The 20393-nt window shown below is 39.1% G+C and overlaps 2 protein-coding genes across 9 annotated transcripts; one reads left to right on the forward strand and one right to left on the reverse strand.

Moving 5' to 3' along the window:
- Positions 1 to 1973: 1973 nt before the first annotated feature.
- On the forward strand, positions 1974 to 4604 carry LOC105427434 (uncharacterized). The gene is made up of 4 exons (XM_011639147.3): positions 1974 to 2445; positions 2738 to 2922; positions 3168 to 3536; positions 3638 to 4604. The coding sequence occupies exons 1-4, from the start codon at positions 2100 to 2102 to the stop codon at positions 3869 to 3871; spliced, it is 1134 nt and encodes a 377-aa protein (XP_011637449.2). The 5' UTR covers positions 1974 to 2099; the 3' UTR covers positions 3872 to 4604.
- Positions 4269 to 20008, reverse strand: LOC105427433 (putative peptidase C1-like protein F26E4.3). 8 transcript variants are annotated; one of them, XM_089081590.1, is made up of 8 exons: positions 18859 to 19200; positions 12392 to 12452; positions 6979 to 7259; positions 6717 to 6780; positions 6424 to 6622; positions 5874 to 6169; positions 5433 to 5632; positions 4269 to 4949 (listed from the first exon to the last, which is right to left on the reverse strand). In XM_089081590.1, the coding sequence occupies exons 3-8, from the start codon at positions 7256 to 7258 to the stop codon at positions 4666 to 4668; spliced, it is 1323 nt and encodes a 440-aa protein (XP_088937716.1). In that variant the 5' UTR covers position 7259; positions 12392 to 12452; positions 18859 to 19200; the 3' UTR covers positions 4269 to 4665. The 8 variants fall into 8 exon arrangements, with proteins under 8 accessions (XP_088937716.1, XP_088937712.1, XP_088937715.1 ...); XM_011639141.3 differs by lacking the exons at positions 12392 to 12452; positions 18859 to 19200 and adding exons at positions 5135 to 5289; positions 19866 to 20006 and having other exon boundaries at positions 4679 to 4949; XM_011639142.3 differs by lacking the exons at positions 12392 to 12452; positions 18859 to 19200 and adding exons at positions 5135 to 5289; positions 8933 to 8988 and having other exon boundaries at positions 4679 to 4949.
- Between the last annotated feature and the right edge of the window lie 385 nt (positions 20009 to 20393).

Here is a 20393-nt window from a genome sequence, read left to right on the forward strand (position 1 = left end):
CAAATCAGACCATCATTAAATAAAATTCTTCGAGATACGCAATCTCTTCCGTCACATCAAGGCAATATCTGTCAAAGAGATTATCATCTATAAAAAGCTGTGAATTATCACTAAAAATAGTTTCAAAAAAAATAAATCGTCGATCAATGAATACGAGTAATTTCCGCCGTCCGGAATATTAAATGAAACAAATCATCTTTTATGAATGAATCCGACAAAGTTAATAATAGCGTGAGCTATCAACGTTCATGGTAAGATACATGATAAGATACATTGATGTCATGTCATGTAGAATTTATTGCGACTTCGTTTCGAAAAGGAAACGGTACACAATACTACCTGCCCGTACGAGAATAACAAAGTACCCAGGCCGCGCGCCATTGTCTTATTATTTTAAATATAAACGTTTAAATATAACAAAATTAAATATTATAAAATAATAAAGCTATAAATAAAATAGCTTTCCGTTAAGCTTTGCGCACTATGAAAAAAATATTAGGAACAAGAATAAATATTAATTTTGGAAATAAAAATTCGGAATAACATTAGTTAATATTGCATGAGTATGATTGTATGAGTTTTTAGTGACAAGATTATATAGTATGTGATGTAAATACTTTATATAAAAATATATAATGTTAAAAAATAAATGGCGAGCGCTTTGTAATATTCCAATATAAATGTATAAATGTATAATGAATATATGCGATTTATATGATTCCTGCGAAAGATTATACAGGGCTATTGATACGCGCGGAATCTGGATCAAACTTAAATCTATGTCGCTCTTATAATTTCTGTTTCAATACTAAAGCATTGAAAGTAGTACGATGTTCTTTGCAAATTAGAAAAAGAGGTTTGTATGTGTTGTCCATAATTCTAAATTCTTTCCATCATAATTGCAGACATAATTTTCTCAAATGTAACATAAAATTTCTTTAATTTCTTTTTTTCTCATGGACACGTAAAAAAATGCCTGTCCTTTATTTTGATGTAGAATATGACATATTAACAATTCATCAAAATCAGAAGGAGATATTTTTATACATTTTCTTGTGAAAATATTTATGCTTCTCAACGAAAATCAGATTTTTTTCTTCAGTTTTAGATTATGTGGAGTAAATAATAAATGCTGAAAATCCCTTTTTATTACAGACATTCTAAAATTTACGACGCGAGCAGATCTATTAAGTTTCCTAAATCAAGGTTGTTTTACATTTTTCTTCGAGCAATTACATTTGCTACAATAGAAATGCTAATCTCGATTTGCTGCTCTTGTGCTCGGCGTATTTTGAAGATTTCGTAGACGTTGTCGAAAACATTTCCCAAAAATATGATGATCCTCTGCGTGGAGGCTATATTATAATTATATATTTTCAGGATACACTCAGAATATTTATATACTTATACTCGTATATTTTTTCAAGATGTATTCAACATTTATATTATAATTATTGATTTTATATTCTCAGACTATATCCAGAATAACTCATTGTCTGAAAAGGTACTCACAAGGAAACGCATGGAAGTGTCCTTCCTCGATTTTAATGAGTTTTTAATACGTTATATTCTAATATTTTATTCCTGAAAAATACAAATTTGATCATATAAAATAATTTTTATTAGTTATTTTTTGAAATATTATTTTCGAAAAATAATCTATTGCATATTTAATGCACATAAGCTCGTACATTCATGTCGATATATATTAAAGAGAAAAAAAAGAAATATTTTCCTTTTTTCTTTTTTCCTTTATTATAGAAAGATATTTCCCCTTTTTCTTTTCTTTCTTTATTATATATCAAGATTAAAGAAGTATATTTGCTTCATTTAAAATTACAAAAAGATAATTTGAATATATTGCGATGTTAAAGAAAGTTAGGAAGGATTTCTACACGATTAGATAAACCTTGAGTGATTTCGCACCTGGTTGCACCCCGCGGAGGATTCCGCGGCAACGAAACGGCGCGGTCACAATATCGAGCGACCCGGTGACCTCTCCGGCCGGTAGAATTGATTATTTTCAGCAGGGAGTCCCCGCTCGAGACGATATACATATCGTCAACTGGTTAGACGTGACGCCGTCTAAATAGTCCATTATGGAGAGCCGTTCGGGCAGCATTAAAGACCCGATGTATTATCCCGAAAATGACGGGGCATCGAGTGGCGGCGCCGGCGGTAGCCAGATCAGTGGGGAATTCGTCACGGACAAAAGTCAACGCAGCTCGCTCGGCAGCCAGGAGATCAACCTGGATGACGGTAACGCGCTCAAGGTACCGCGTAAATTCATCACGAACTGGCGGCAGGCCTGCGATCGTACGCGAGACCGGACCAAGGATCTCCTGAAGAGATGGAGAACCACCAGCAGCAACGTTGATGAACTCGCCGTCGCGCCTGTTGTCGCCCCCGAATTGGAGCAACCCAGCTGGAGCGTGCACGTCTGGAGTACGTTTGACTTGTTTCTTAATTTCGATAGGACTATTAGATTTTTTTTTTAATTAATAAATTTTTAAATTAAATTATTGTTAGGTACTTAAGAAGGAGTGAACGATAAAGTTTGAAACTTCTTTTGCGTCGTTATATTATGAAATTGTGTGCATCGAAGTTATTTGAAATCATTTCCATCTGGTTAATTTTGTCCATAAAAATAATACATTATAATTAATCAATTAGTTTTTATTATTCTGTGACTGAATGAATTGATAGACAAATTAAAAATAACTGTATGATTGCACAGCGACCTGGGTGAGCCGCTATCCGAGTGACGACAATCTATCTGCCATTAATGAGTTTGGTAAAAGCGGAAGCTCGGAAGCTTTATCACCCCTTCAACGTGATAAATTCTCTCACTTTTTTACATATCTCTTAGACCACGATAGAGATGGTTACATCAACAGGAAGGATTTTGCATTGCTCTCTGAGGTAGATTCTGCTTTCAAAAATTTAAAAATACTCAGTTTTTTGTTCGCTTTTTTATATTTCGATAAAAAGAAAAAAGATAGTTTACAATACTTGCCAAAATAATAAAAATAATAAAGTGATAAAAACTTATGTATTAGAACTGACATATGTCAAGAATTTTATTGTTAATTTATAACTACATATATACAGAACTAAAGCAAAGAAGGCAACTTATATAAATAATATGTTTTTTTTTATTTGAAAAGCGTTTGAGAAGATTCGCCGATTGGTCGTGGAACGGCCCGGAGTATTTGAGACTTCTGGAAATTGAGAACGGATTTGCCGGATTGATCCTTCAGGATAAGAAGGAGTCCGTCGAGCCGAACAAAAAAGTCGATCTCGACGATTGGTTGTCCTGGTGGGCGCAGATCGTCGCACCGCCGGACGGTGCTAGTTACAACGATATGCCATTCTGGATCAAAGTTATGCCCAGAGTATTTTTCCTCGCCATAAACAGTTCCGGAAGCGGGATGATCAGTAAGAAGGAGCTCGCAGCCTTTTACGGATCTGTGGTCGGTCTGGATACCGATAGGATAAACAAATGTCTGGATATCGCGTACAACTCTATGACTTCGGTTAGTTAAACTAACTTATACAGCAGCTTTCATAAACAATTTTTTTTTTATAAAAGTTAAAATTCAGATTTGTTAATAATTACTAAAAACATTCGTTATAGAATGGAGATCATCCCCTGGGCTGGGCGCAGTATCAGTTAGTGTTCGCCAATTTCCTGTTCGGTCGCGGTCCATTCGGTCCCGGAGAGCATTTCCTAGGCATGACAGATTCCTGCATAATTCGCGGTAATACCATACCATTCCCCATCGATTATTCCGCGATGAACACACCGCGGGACAAGTTAGAAGTGTACAGTCCCCATTGCAAGAGCAACAGACGAAGTGTTGTAGTCTAATGGTGAAGGCATCGCAAAAGAGTTCCTTTTAATTAGTGACGCAGCGTGCACAATCATTCCTCGAGTGCCTAATGCCGTGTATCACACACCGTGCGTGTTTAATATAAAATCTTAGGCAAGTTTGGTAGAAAGATCGCGATACGAAAGAATTGAAAAACACTACGGTGTTCATTTTGCACAAATATATCAACGTATTTTTATGAAAAGATTGACGATTTGTTAAAAAAACATAATTAATATCACGTCCCAATACACCGTTACACTGCCATTTACCTTATATTATATAGGAGCATTATGAGCATCCCTCACACATATCGAATGTGTGTACGTGTGTCTAAGGTAGAATACGTAGAATAAAAGAAGGTTCAACTTATTCAAAGAAAAAAAACATGATCGATTGATGTTAAAATTTGTGTGAAATATTTGTTTCCTAGAAATATTACATTGTTTAACGAAGTGGTAGAAGACTATTACGTACTTATAAAATTTATTTCGTATTTATAAATTTATTAGCGCTTGGCACTTCTTACACGTCGAAGTCACCGCGACATATGAGTGATATTACATGAGAGGAGACATGACTCTTGCGCGACACATCGAAGAATCGATCCTGCGCTGTTTCTATGTCAGACAATTATTGTTATCTACGAATAATGAGAAAATAACGACGACACTCTTTTTCGACTATACGTACTTATATTAAATATTTATAAACAGCTCTGTCCCCCCTTGTTTCTCCCTCCCTCCCTTCCTACCGATAATACGTGTAATAAGGCAGGTACGGAGGTACTGGATCACATACTTTCGAAGATCGATGTATCGTTCATCGTCCTCGAGGCAATCGCATCATTGCGCACGACGACGGACCGACGACGGAGATTCGATAAATGCACCAACAATGAATTCTGACGATCGGATATTCTAGTACTTTGGTATTTTCCTGGTTCTCTCTCCTTTCTTATACCGTCTTGGCCCATACCGCCAGTACGTATGACTCGATCTCGCACTCGTTGATTCCCCTTTGGATCTTGAAGAGTCCGTTCTCTCCCCAGTTTTCTCCCCAGGAATTCGCGACCAGCTGAAAGATGAGGTTAAATTTAATTATCCGTAATTTTAAATCGAAGCATCGAACTCATAAGGTCGCAACGAAAGTTGAAATATCTGCATGTTACTATTCAAAAAGCTGTAATTCGATATAATCTTTTTCTCTTTTTTTCTTTCGAATTATACTAATGTTTACCGTGCGATACGACGTAAACTTACCCAATACTTGAGTGGACCGCGATAAGACCGCGGCTCTTCACCCCAACCGATTATTCTCACTGAATGATAACCGGAATCATGCAACTCCGCGCTTCGAGTGTGCCTGTATATTCCGCTTTTGTAAACGAAAAAGTCCTGATAGACTTTCATGGTAGCTAAAAAGACGGACGTTGAGTTTTAACATCCTTGTAAAATCGTACAACGTTACGACGCCTTCCTCTCCGCGAGTAACGAACGATTCAAAATGTCATCATGCATTTTAGAATTTCGATTAACGTCTGAGTTGTAGCGGAGCTACCTTGTACGGGTCCAGAGGTCAGGATTTCCTGCATAATGTCGGTCTCATTGCCCAAACGGTAGGCCGGCCCGACCTTGTACAGTTCTGTTCTCAGCGGGTTTGGTGGGTTTCGACAACCGGCGGCATTTAGGTTGCTTCTCTTACGTAGTCTGCATTGATTGTTCTTACCGGTCCAAGGATAGCACTCTTCGTCTACCAGTCTGCGACAGAGAAATGATATATCAGACTCACGCGCTGAACACAGAAATTCACGCATATTTTAGTACTACACAGTACACAATATAAGAATTTTAAGACATATTTTTAGACATATTTTATACAACATCGAATAAAATAATAATAAGTTAATCTCTCTAGACATTATTTATTACCGTATTAATTAAAATTATGCGCTCAAGAATGGAGAATATCATTTAATATCGCTTAGGCTGTGAAAGATACCCGAATCTCCTCATGAAGAGCCAGGCGCGATCGAGATAACCGCCTCTGCAGCCTTGTTGTCCCCTGTTGTTACAAGAGAGTAGATGCTGGGCGCTCAACTCCACGTTCTCGGCGCCTTTGCTCATGATCGAGAATCTGTCGGACGCGACATCGGCCGTGGACACGGCCCAGGACGCGCCGCACCATCCTTGATCGTGGATTCCGGATATATCGCGTGGCCAGCGCGTCCTGGAGTCGAACGTCCGTGGCAGCGCGTCCGGATCGTAAATACGTCGCACAGGATTCATTTTGTACACCTAAGAGAGAGGAGCTTCAAGCCTTTCTTGAATAACTCAAGTCACTCTTAAATAATATATTCTACTTTCAAATCCAAATATAACAGAGATTTATTATCAGAAATATTTTAGCGAGTTTATTTTATAATAATTTATATTTATATTTACATATCTGCATATTTATATTTACATAATTTATATTTATATTTATATTTTACATAAGATTTTTAATTATAATTTTAAATCATGATCTTGAACTCTCGGGAGTTACTTACGGATTGCGAAGGATTTAGAGTACCCAAACGAAGTTCCACACCGTCCCGAAGAGTCCTTCCCCAGAATTCAGAATAATTTCCCGCTTGCCATCCTAAAGTGAATTCTTGCAAATTAATCTCCTCCGTCAATTCCGGCTCGATCAAACATCGATTCTCCTCGCAGAGCACTTCGGCACTATTGCCTACCGAGGAGCATTTACTGCAATATAAATTAAATTTACAGGATCTGCATGTTTTTTATTCTCTCAGCAACCTCCAAAGTTTACGTTAAAAAAAGGAAGAGAAGATATTACCAAGTATTGCAATTAACTTTTAACGTCTGTCCGTAATCGTACTCTCTTCCTTGGAAGAAGCATCCTGAAATGACACAAAGCTTGAAGAGAATAATTTATTATATTAATAAAAAGATTATATTATAATTCTTTGTTAATTTTAATCGTGCAAGACATATCATTTTTATGTATGAAGTAAGTTTAATTATATAGATGCGATACATTACAGAAATACGTTACGTGCATCATACGTCTAAATTATTTATGGTTTAAATGTACGCACTTCTTAACTCTTGGATCGTCTCGTTCCTGCAATGGCTCCAGAAATCCGGACAGCAGTCCTCCTCGCGGGTCCGAACACAAAAATCATCGCAATAACACAGCGTCTTGAGAATCGGCGCGCTGCATTCATCCTGTCGTCCTGCGCAGCAACTGCCTTTACGATACCTCGACTCGCAATATGGTCCCGGTGGCAATCCAGAATAATCCGGGATACCATGAATGACAGAGGGTAAGAACACAAAAGCGATGAACACTAAATTTTGGCAGTGTACGATCCACATCCTGAAAAAGACCATTCTATAATAAATATATCAAATTTTACTAAAATTTTCTTTACGTTCTTTTCGCTAGTCATTGTATAATTTAATTTCAAGATGTATTTTTAATTTATTTAATTTATTTTGAATCTCAAATTGAAATTTTTCAATCAGTCTTTCAACATTGTACACTTTTTAACGGCACAATTTCGCGTATAGACTTTCATGGAGTTACATGGGGGTGAAAGCAACACGCCGCGCGTAGTTTGATCTCGCGTGAATGAAAGCAACACGCCGTGTTCGAGATTCGTTGCTCGAGCTGCATCGAAGACACCGCTGGCATGAAGTAATACCTGATGTTTCGGACTTGGAGATTCATCGGTCGAATCGCGTCAGAGATATTTCCAAGACTCGTGAATTTCCTTATAAAAATACAGACATCGAAGCGTCAGAATTTACGTTTATACGCGTGTTATCATTAATATTCGTCGAAGCTGAGCTGTCACGCCGTTCGACGAATGGTATGTAGGGCTTGGTAACAGCTGGCAATTGACAACAATAACGCTGCCAAGAGTTTGCAATATTGGGGCCGGCAGCGAGACGCGTCATCCCGTCTGCTTTGGAATGACTTCAAGGTGTTGGCCGTTTGAATGCCACACGGTCTGTCATGAGGCATTCTAAAGAGAATGACAGAAGTCTTTCCAGAGACTTGAGCAACGTCTTCACGTAATTTTACCAAAGAAAGCGCTCGATCTCTCTTGACATCTCGTCTTCTTTTACTTTACAACATGTATATTTACATGAAAGTCGACAGAATAACTAAGGAGCTATGGAAATTTAGCTTGAACAATATTTAGCCGTATAATCAACTATTTAAAAATTCATGAGATTATTTATTTTTTCATTCTTTTAAGTTTCAAATTTTCTGCGATTTAATTTTTTGTTTTTTATTTTTTATCTTTTTATTATTTTTAGTTTAATATTATATTAAAGATTATCTAATTAAATTCACCAGTTAATTATATAATTTAATAATATATTAATATTTAATTTATCTCGAGTTGATAAGACGAGTGTTGAAGGTTCTAATAATTTATGATGTTAAAGATCCTAATAATTTATGATAAATTTGAAACAATTTGTTGACAGTGATTCGACCGGTTTTTCTTGTGACAGCAAATTTAACATATGTTGCCCGCGCGATCGGTCCATGCATTTTCTATTACGGATCACGTAACTTTGAAACGAGTATCACCCGAATCGGCTGCATTATAATATTAATGAAATTTACCAGACTGGAACGAGAATTGTGATTTCAGCTTCCTGAGCCTGGACAGGCGCGCGTAACGATACCGATTTTCTAGCTGACGGTACTCTAAATTTAAATACGCGTGAATGCGTATTTAAACCCCGCTGGATTCAAATGCACGGACAAATCAACACAGAATTCTTTAGGAAACAAGCGTGGAAATAATTTTACATGAGAAAAAAATGGATACGGTATTTACCTGCTCCTGACTTCAACAATAATCGCGCTTCATAAAACAAACAGTGAGTAATCCGTTAAAGTAAACAAAAAATAAAATTAATTAGAAATTAGTTGTGAAATCGCACGCGGCGCGCTCGCAAATTTACATAAATTACATAACATTTCTATAATACATGAAGCACAAAATTATTCTACTCAACGATGCGTACTCCAACGTGTTCTTCGTTCTACATACTTCCGAGAACTGCATCGGCAACCGCTTGTGTACACGTACAGGCCGCAGGATCTAATGTCCCCGATTGCGAACTCTCTGCGAAGACGAGCGCGTTCATTGAGGAAAGAGCAATTAATGTAAATAATTCCTCCCCGCGCGCGAGAGTGCGTAAACAAGTAGGTCGCTCGTTTGACCTGTCTTTCCCTCAGACGCCACAAAGCATCCTCAAGTCGCCTTCGGCGCAATAAACGGTAATTCAACCAAATGACAAATTTAAATAAAAAAAGATTACGAGGGCGCACGTGATCTCCAGCCCGTGACGAGACCCCTGCCTCGTCTCTCTCTCTCTTTCTCTCTCTCTCGTCCAACGAGGAAAATAATATTAATTAGGGTAAAAGCGAAAGTAAACGAAAGATCGTAAAATTCGAGTTAAGAGACCACGAGTTGAATAAAAGAATACAGGCGCAACGATGTGTCCCATGACATCAGCGTCGCACCCCAAGAGGGTCACAATAACGACATACTTGGGATATCTCAGGCGTCAGACGGGGAAATGTTAATTAAAAATTACGAAGTCTAAATTAACCGAGTTCACGAACTAACAAATAAGAAATGCACCCCTGGCGAGATCCCTCGATTCATAGTCTCATAAAAAAACAAATTGAAGCGATGCTTCGATAGAAGGTCACTTGTCAAATCATATTTATCGTGTGAGTAATCTCAGGGAGCTCGATTTGCATTTTAAGATCTTTCTCTCATACAAACGACCAGAGCCTGCATCAGTGCACGTGAAAAAAAAAAAAATAATTTAGAGCCGCGCCGCGCCGATGCTGTTATCGATGTCAATGCGCATTGAAAGGCAAATTCGTGCGATATGTCACTCGCGATAAAGCAATAATAATGAAAGTCGGTCAGCCAGCGTTTCTAGGAGGAGCGGCAGGGGGCACGGTAGAAGTGTTTACGAATGCCGGGTTGATCGATAATAAGTCGTAAAGTGAAATGCAAACGGCCTTCGCGCCGCGCGGCGCGACTCATCCCGTGAGCCGAGCCGAACTCTCACGGGGAGCGGTTTCTGGACCCGGTCCAAACTTACGTTTACTTACGTCACTCCCCATAATTCGATATATTTCGCGTCGTGGGACGAGTCATCGGCGCGTTATTAGGTAACCAATAAATGTCCGCGGATCACGCATCGCCGCGTAAGCGCGACGTTGGCACGCACCGCGATGCAACGGCGGTTCATTTCGAGTCGCACTTGAAATAGCATGCTGTAAATTCTGCCGCTATTTTCATTTTATTGCAGTCGGGCCACGCGTCAACGACGACGCGAGACTACTACTGTAACTGCCAGAACGTTAGACTGGTTATAATAATACAAACTTAGACTCGAACAATCGTGAGCGAAGTAAACTCGATGGGATCTTGATGCTGTTTAATGTAAATGGAGTTGACACACTGATGGAGACAGACAGTTCGTTTAACCGGCCGGTTCGGGGACTGGCGCGACTCCAGGAGTATTTCTAAGGTTACCAAGGTTAAGATACACGGCTGCTTCTAGGGCCTCCAAATCAACGAGTCCACTTTAAAGTCAGCCTTGAAAATAGAGTCAATTTAAAGTCCCATCGCAGGGAGCATCATAGATTGTATATTTTTAGCTGCTTTATTCTTTCCTCCGGCATCCAATTCCCTCTTCCAAGGATCAACTTATAACTCATAAGAGAAAGAATATCTCCTTTTTATATCGGTTATCCTCGAAATACATTCAATTAATTGCTGCCTGATCATGAATAAAATCTTGATCTTTTATTTTTTAATAAATTTTTTGTGTGAACGATTTTTAATTTAACATTAGACCATTTTTAGCTACATATTTCGATAAAAAATTTTTTTCTCAGGATACCGAAAATATCTAATGTATTAAAAATCGTTTAAATAAGAAGTTTATCAAAAATAAAAAGTCAAGATTGTTTTCAATCATAATCAGATACCAGCAATTTATTAACTGATAAAAAAAAATTTGTATCAGTTAAGACTTAAATCAAAAAATTATTTTAATTTATAATTAATTTACTGCTTTGCGAAGCTATTATCTATTTGATTGGCTAGACCATCGTGTAAGAATCATCGATTGATTGTGACTTTCGGAACTGGCGAATTTTATTGTCGCCTCATCTGGCGTGTGCAAAAATCGGACTGAAGGGCATGTTAGATAATGCAATTCGTGTAACGCGCGAGATTAATCGGCCGTTTATCAGCGCTATTATCATTCATTACATCACATAACAAAGCGCTCTTGACCCGTTTAGTCCTATTAACAGCAAATTTATGCTGCAGCCGCGATTTGATCCTGCCCACCTACAACGGCCAGACATCCGGACGGACAATTATCCGCGTGAATCTCCTTCTTCGTGTCTAAATGCGCGCGATGCGAACCGTAATATTAATCGGCGTTAAACGCGAATAAGAAGGCGCATATCGTTTCTAGGAATACCATTTTCGCAATTACTCTATTGTCCCATTTTCCACGTTATAGTTCTTATCATTAAATGTTAAGTCTTAAATTAATTTATTAATTCGACAATGAAAGTAATAATTTTGGCAAAGAAATTGAAATGCCTGACTCATTATATCCGTCCTATGATGTAAAGATGTGAAAAGATTTGAATTTTTACAAAAACAATGTAATCTCGAAAAGAAACGATAAGAAAACATAAATGTAGGTCACCGAAATGTAGGTCAACCGGAAAAGATTTGCAACCTCACCGATGCTCGACTACTACGAGGATCTTTACGTTAAAAAATGAAGGAACATATCGATTATCGTGACGTCAAATCTGAGATTGCCTGTCGAGTACTGTCAACGAAAAGCAATGTAATTTTTATTCCTTATTGTGATCGACTTTTCAAGCGGTCGAATTTAAAGAAGAAGGATTCGTCGAGCTACTAGGATCATTTTCTATCAATAAACTGCGTAAAATATGCACTATGAAAAAAATCGCCAAGTTCCCATTCACCGCACTTGTATCATGACGTGCTCAGCGATATTTCTTCGATGCTGGAGCGACAGCGAGTGAGATCATTGGCGTAGTCGCACGTGGCGGTGCGAGTGACGCAGGCCTCCTTGATTAAATGCAACGCGCGTCTACGATTAGCTGACGAGTGCGCGGTCTTTACATCATAATTATAGATTAAATTCCACGGGCATCGCGTCAACTCGCGATGCACGCATTCGCGTCACGCCATCGTATAGAAATGGATTAATCTTACGTCTTTCTCCGAGCGTGATTTCTTCACGCCGGAAACGTCATCGAGGATGTTACTTCCGCGAGATGCGCGGTTTCTTTGACTGCTCTCGGGTTTTTTTTTTTTTTTTTTTTTTTCGTAACACATTCGTCCCGTCATGATTCACGGATGACACAATGCTCGGTTACGCGCGTATACTTAGATTACGTACGTCAACCGGCGATTGTCCTTCGAATTGTTACTCTTACGGTCCCGCAAGTCCTCTCCCTCTCCTGAAAAGAAGGGTCCATCATTCATCAGATTTCCGACGAGTATGCAGATTTCGAAACCAAATTTGGGAAACCAGTATCTCTGAGTATCTCTTTCGGATCTTCGATACTCGTAGCTTTCTTACATTGTATTATTATATATATATTTTTTTTTCTGTATTTTTATTTACTCTTTGCGTTTGCTGAAAAAAATCACAAGCGGTCGTGATTAAAAAAATCTGTTGATATAAAATTTGAAAGTTAAAATAAAATCCAAAAGGCTACAACGTGGAGCGAGGTAAATTTCGTCGAAGGAGTTAAATTCGAAATTTTTATTCGCCTATGCTGAAGACCGACGATGTTTGCATATATTCATACGGAACGCATTCTCTAAACTCTGACAGCGGTTTGACTATCAAGCGGCGTTAAACGCAATGACATAACACGATATTAATGTTCACGTCAACGTATACGATCGTGTACGACGCGCGTAAACTTTCGCGCATCATCCTTTCGCGAGAGACTAGGCGCGAAAAAAAGTTACGTATAAACTTTTGATATTTTTCAAGATCTTGAATTTCGCGAAAAGTCGAAAAAATATTTATAATCTTTCTCCTCCATTTCATTTCTGGGTATCGTCGAAAGTTCTTTTTTAATCCATGACGGACGAGAGGCAGCAGCTACAGTGCATTTATTTCCACACGAATCGCAGAGATACATTTCGAGAGAATCGCGATCGTCCCAAGGGAAGAGGCACTGAAAAGTTAGCATTCCCGCTTCTTTCATATAGATATTTCTGAATGCGCTCGGGCATCCGTGCTCGGATATATCGGAAAAATAAACAGTTCAACGTATAGAGCCCCCTGCTTTATATTCTGCCTCTGCTTATTTTTATGACCTGTGTACACGAGAAGCGTGTACGAGGACGGACGTCTTGGAATTAAAAAATCCTCGCGCGATTCGCGCCTTTGCTTTTTTTTTTTTTAAAGTCACGTAGCGGATGTTGCGCAAAGACGCATCTTTCTCTCGTGGCCATTCGACATAGAGAGTTCAACTTCAAAGCGACTAACGAGTGTTAGCGCCCGATTGCCTCCGATCAACGCGACAACGAGATTCTCACATCTCGTCTTCCTGGAAGAAAACGATCTCGGATCTCTCTTCTTTTTTCGTCGGTCGTGTCGTGACACGTAAAAAGCGCGATCGAGATTTATAGACCGGCGAGATAATTATTGCCAGCGGACTATTATTAGCTCGCAACATAGCGGCACTTCGTTAAAGGAGCGCGTTTCTGCATCAGAGCTTTCAACCCACGCGGATGGTCATCGCTCTCAAATAGAGAATCCAAACGGCGACGGTGACGGCGGCGGACAGGCATCGCTCGAAAATTCTTCTCTTGCGTCAACGCCGAGAGGCCACGTGCCAGCCGATTTACGCTACCTGTGCGTCTGACAAACGACGAGCAATAAATGTCACGCGTGGAAAATGGCACGGCGGAATTGCACGCGAGGATCGTTCTGGCACTCCCGCGGACACGCACGCGGTAATCATCGCGCGGATTCACTTTACGGTCCCATATATATTATATTGTGTCCCGCGTGTAATTTCATCTGTCATAATTTTTTCTGATTGAACGATTTACCGCGAACGGCAATGAGCAATCCGTCTCGGCGACGTCTCGGTTCTCTATTCGACAAGAATTCTTCGACAAGGAAAAAGGAGGATTCTACGAGAAAACGCCGACGTTACATCAATATGTCAATGAAAGTTTGAAAGTTGAAATAAATGTGTGATTTATTTCTTATATAATTAATTAAAATTAAATTCCTATATAATTAATTGCATATAAAGAGACAATTATTGGTAAAATAAATACTATGGTAATATTGTTCTGATTTGTTATTATATTTGTAAAATTTTTTTTTCACACATTTAAAACTCTATAAGCAATCATTGATTTTTTGCTGGCTTCTCTTAATAAGAAGTTTCATTCTTGCTTTTTTTAAAAGTATGTTTACTGCATGGCGCGCCGCGGTTATTCGCGACCCTACAAATTGTTAATACTAAAAATAGCGTGTACGTCATATCAGACAGGAGAACCGGATGGATGCGCGTTGTTGCCCCAAATTCCGCGGTATTATAGGTTGTTTGCATTCATACCTCGGGAAAGCTTGGCCTTCATTCCGGAATAACTTGTAAATTATACGATATACACGTCATCGCATTCGTGTGATTTAATTTTACATATTAAGCTAATTCATATTATATCGTCGTAGAAATTTCTTCACTCATCGCTCCGACTTTGATATCAGAATGTGTTAAATTTAATTGTCAATTAAATTTGATATAAAATTTCATTAATATCAGTGTGTTAAATTTCAGCATCTCTAGGCGCAGTTTTAGGAAAGGCGATATTTCAAGTCCAGATACGTCAAGAGCGCATCAAAATCAAATGGACACGTATCTCGCGTATAGACATTTATCAACGCCTTTCTAACATCGTAAACTGATTTATTGGACGCGATTAATAGCTATTCCTTAACAGCCGTTCAATGGCGGCGCTTATGATAACGGCAAGTCGCAATAAACGCGATCGGTTAATTTACAGCAATGGAGTATATCGATTTTGCGGCGTGTGTGCAATCTGCGCGTTTGATGATGATGGTGTGACTATCCTATATAGATAAACGTTCTTTGCTTTATTAACTGTTAATATAAGTACTTTACCGTTGTACTAACGAAGTAAAAATTATCTTTCTCCTCTTACAAGATGGATAAGCAGAAGATGTAATATGTGAATAGAAAATGTAAAGTAAAATAAAATGCATCATTTTTATTTAATAATTTCTCCCCGACGATTAGAATTTTATTAGAGTTCGCGTTTATTGCGCAGAATTATAGTTGAAAACACGAACAATGATCAACAATTAAGTGTCATCGTCGCATACGCCGCAAGTAAATATAGCGATGACAATCTGCATCTCTATGCCCCGTCTTCGATTTCATTTCGTAAGCGGATCTCTATGAGCCCCGACATCCCACATCATTTCAAGAAGATCACTGATAATTAGCGAAATTTCATGCTCGTTACTACGACGGTCGATCAGTTTTCTTGCGCGATGCGCAAAACTTTCACTTAAGGACGTATGTACAACGAATTGTTTCTCGTCATCGCTAAGCGTAACTGCGCGATGATCTTTCAATTATCGTCGTCGGATACTCGATTAACGCCTAATGCGATGCCAGCTGATGATTATCGGCAAATCGCCTGGCATCGCACTTTGCCGCCGGTATCGCGATACCGATCTCTCGGAGGAGTGAGTTACACGCGAGTGCGCCGAAGATCCCGTCATGGTGTTGACGGCATACTCGTGATTATGAAACTAACGCATGTTCGTTCGCATTGTAGAATAATCAGATCTCTGTCAGTTTAGATTAACGCGCTTTTTTAACAAAATGTATCGCGTCTATTTTTCCGCGTAAATTAAGTCACTCGGCCGATTTTTCTTCGAGGAAATTGCGTCGTCAACATCCATTGACAATTAATTCAGTCAACCAGATTCGGTCGTCGGACTGCCATGACATTCTCGACAAGTATTACGAGAATGTATATATTAATAGTATTTTACTTCTTAGAACCTGACCCACATCTCGCTCGTTTGATAACGACCTTTTCATTAACGCGGAATTAACGTGGAATTTATTCACATCGCTGCCCGTTCATCAAAAGGTGTTTACTTTCCGTCGCGACACGCGTCGAGGAAGATTATTAATACGCTCTGCTTGCTCGAAGTGGAACAGAGTTGGATGAAACTTCTTAGCTGCCGTTTTGTTTTGATGATGCAACTGCACCATGATTTTGCTGATGCAACTGTACTATGATAGTTTTAATTGCGCCCGTAAAGTTTATCGTTGCCGACTTTGATTGCAGCGGCGGAAGAAGCAACGAAAGGCGTATAATTATAAATTAGTAGTTGAATCGACCATTTTAGAGAGCAAGTTATTCCAAAGCACGATCTCAGGCGAATTATCTCGCGCAAGATAAAAAGAAAGTTCAAATCAAGGTAATTTATCTTCTGGACACTTTTGGAATAAGATTCTTTCCGCGAACTGAGTACTTTAATGATTAAGTTTAACAGTTTGCGTATTCGAAAAAATAAATCTCGTAAATCTGTAAAAATATCTTGTAAATCTAGTCCATCATAGTACATTTCTAATAAAGTTACGCAGATAGAATGTTCATTTTCAAAACATTCTTTTGCATTATCGCACGGGGAGACACGGAGATAAGTCCGCTCACATTACACTTGCAGGGGGAAGGAGCACCAAGGAATATTTGAAATATGCCTGTGTGACACGCTCTATTTCATCAAGGTGACATTCCATCGAGTGTCCGGAGATAAGGGACAATGTGAGATCGTATTTTAAAATTTTCATTTACGAAGCTTAAGGCACCATTCGCCGCACAAACGATTGAAAGAAACTTCGCGAAAAAGAAACGCCAAACGAATGACTGTCTCTCTCAAAAATCATCTCTTTTCAAACTTTCCCGAGCGGAAAATCGATCTCTTATCTGTCGAAGAATCTGTCTTATACTTAAGCCTGAGGCTTTTGCGACACCCTATATAAGACACAAATTACGCATAGTTTCACGTTAACGTTTCTCCGCTGCCTTGTCGCCTCGTGACTTACAGCTCTGCAGACTGGTTATAATTCATCTATCTCCTACATATGGAGAAGTCAGCGTTATTAACATGCGTTACAGCCAATGAAATATTATGGCAATATTACCATATACGAGTAATCGGTATGGAGCAACAAGGCTGTGGCTTGTTATTAAAATGAAGAAGTTTAAAGGGCACGCGTGTGAATGATATTTCTCGTTGAGAGAAGATTTTCGGAGCTGCTACTTTATTTTCCTTTTATTTTTTTTCTTTTTTACGAACTTATCTCACGAAGTATACGCTCTCTCTCGTCTTAATCGCCACGCGATATCCGTTGCATAGAATTACAAGCCCGTCGCGATATAAATTGCTCGGCTGTGCTAAAAGTGCGACTTGATGAAGCTTTCTTCTCGAGCTCGCAGAGATAACGCGAGCATTGAGAAAACTGCTACAAAAAAGAATGTACTGTCAAGAAAAAAAATCTTGATCTTTACCGATTTCGCTGTAGCGGAAATCAATCCGACAAACATGAAACATGAATAAATATGAATCTATACAATTCTATCTATGCGATTTCTATCGATCTTGCAACTCTGACGAATCGAGCAACGAAGCGTCATCTTCTCAGGATTCATATGTTGATGTATTTTGTGAATTAGATCGATAACCATAGACAAATCGCTATTTAAGTGGCCAGAATTCCCATCGTGTAGGTCACGACACTGGGATATCAAACTTGCCCGTACATTTGTCAAAGTTTGTCGACGCGCATATAATTGTACGCATGTATGTATGTATCCCGCATTTTTTTTCTCGTCGGTGACTTCATCATTAAGATCAAGCGATTCTATAAACGGTCAATGTCTATCAATTTTTTTTTGCGTTAAATCGAATAAATGAAGCGCGAAAGGTTTCATTGAGATGATTTAATTCAAACATACAAGTTTTCAAATCTATCTCGATGCAAATGTAATTTCAATTATTGACATAGAAAATATGAATTATTGTAATAAATTTTTTCTTAATTTTTATATATTTGCAGTAAAAATATCAAAAACAAAAAACATAATTATATTTATAATTAATCGTAGAGGTTAATAACCAATAACGAAATAAAATTTGTTATCTTCCCATAACAATCGCTTTGATATAAAAAAGAAACAGCCAATACACACACACATGCACACGCACGCACGCACGCACGCATGAAAAATCATTCATTTTTGCAAGACACAAGAATTTTTAGAACAGAGTAAAAAGTAAAAGAGGAATTAAATGATTATTCACATTCTTTTCTTTCGTGATGTTTGCAGATGATATCAACACCTGATAGCGATACGATAAGATATTCAAATTCAATTCTTTATTCATTAATCACAAGAGAGAAATAAAGTTGACGATTGTGAATGAAAATGAGAGAAAAATGCAATTATGCCTTGAAATTCATTGATACCAATCTATATAAAAAAAATTGTCAACCACGTGTCGTGGTAAATTTAATTTTAACTATTAAGATCTGCAAACTATGATTTTTCAAGCATTAATTTCTTCACAAAAAACTTTAAAAAGAGATTACTTATGCATAGTTTTTACCATTTAACATTGTAAAAATTTGTTACTTTATAATAGTCTTTATTTCTGCATAACTCATAAAAAAAAACATTTGACAGTTAAAACAGTTATTTGCACAGCTTCAATGAATTTCCTCACAATCGTCCTCGCTCTCGTGCACATCTTACGGCTTACCATTCAACAAATACACCACTTACTCGAAAATACGGCGAGATTCAGTCTGGTCCAAATCGAGGACTATTCCCTTCGGCGATTGTCGGTTTGCATGTGCCTCGTGCGGCCGGGAACTCTCGCGCGGTCGTGACGAGGGGAAAAAAATTTGAAAGAAAGGAAGATAATTACGGGGAGATGATGCGTAGTCGAATAGAATTCGCGGGTAAGGCTCGAGATGTGGGATCGGGATTCACGATCGAGGAGGATCACGGGAGAGAGACAGAGAGAGAGAGAGAGAGAGAGAGAGAGAGAGAGAAAAAAAGAACACAGCCGGTGCTGGCGGCTCGAAAGCGCGAGCCTAACTGACCCGCGGAGACGAGAGGTAAACGCAAGCTAAACTAAGTCTCGGTATCACAATTCGGTTCGAACTGCCACGCGAGGAGCGGAGAGCAGCGGCACGGCGGCCGAGCGTCGTGCGTGACACACGATCGGCTTGGTCCATCATCCACCGGGTCTCCTTGCCGCGGCGTCTCCTTCCGTCGTTCCTCTCGTCATCGCCGGGATTACGAAGGCGCGGATGACGATCACCGGAAGCACGATCGCCGAAGGCAAAAAGATTAATCCGCGAACGATACGTGTTGTAGCCGCGGGTCGTACCGAGATCGCGGAGAACAGTCTTTGTAAGAAAAAAATAGGAAACGGCAGAGGACGATGATAGATTTCCGATTTGTACATTCCAGTGCGATGCGAATTAAGATCATTATGTGATAAAAAAATTAAAAAAAAAAAAGATGATTGATATTCGTCTTGCTGAGATGCCGTATCGTCGTCGGGAAGTTGCACCAAACTGGTTGCCTGCACCTCTTGAAGCGCCAGCCCTATAGGTTTCCAAAACCTATTTCTAGAATCAACAGCCGACCCTCAACAGTATCGCTATCGGACACTTCTGTACTGAAGACGCCGATGGGGTCTACCGTTTTTCCCGATGCTAATTCCGTTTTTAGAAGCGAGTATGTCATTATCGATCAAGGATGCGCGATTAGATACTTACCCGGCGAGTGTACTTGATCCGAGATGGGAGGTCAATCTTTTTCTCTCTATCAACGAACACGCGCGCTCGATGTTGACGAAGATTGCTCTCGAAACTGCACCCGGGACCAATTGGAAAAAGATCTGTCCGAGCTGCTGGCGGATCTGGAGCGCGAGTCGGACTGAAGACGGCGGACACGAGGCGCGTAAAACGCGCGTGCTGAAATCTATATCGGCTCCATTTTGCTTATCGGATCTCGAAGCGAGCGCACTTCCGATGGGATTCGTCATTGTCGAAACGCGCGCGCAAAACCCGCGATTATTCAGGAAGGATGTGGACGGATAAATTTACGATCCGGATGCTGAAAAGCCGCGTGTGTTTCCGCGAAAGGAACCAACGAGCTGTTTCGAGAGAGCGATATCATCGCGAAAAAAACGATACGAATTTGTACATCTTGATATAATAAAAACGACATGACACTTTTTAGATAATTATACATTAAACTACTACTTATTATTATCCTGGAAACATATTTTTATATTCAATCTT

The sequence above is a fragment of the Pogonomyrmex barbatus genome, unplaced genomic scaffold (genome assembly GCF_055798465.1).
Source record: "Pogonomyrmex barbatus isolate J1 unplaced genomic scaffold, ASM5579846v1 scaffold5, whole genome shotgun sequence".
Lineage (NCBI taxonomy): Eukaryota > Metazoa > Arthropoda > Insecta > Hymenoptera > Formicidae > Pogonomyrmex > Pogonomyrmex barbatus.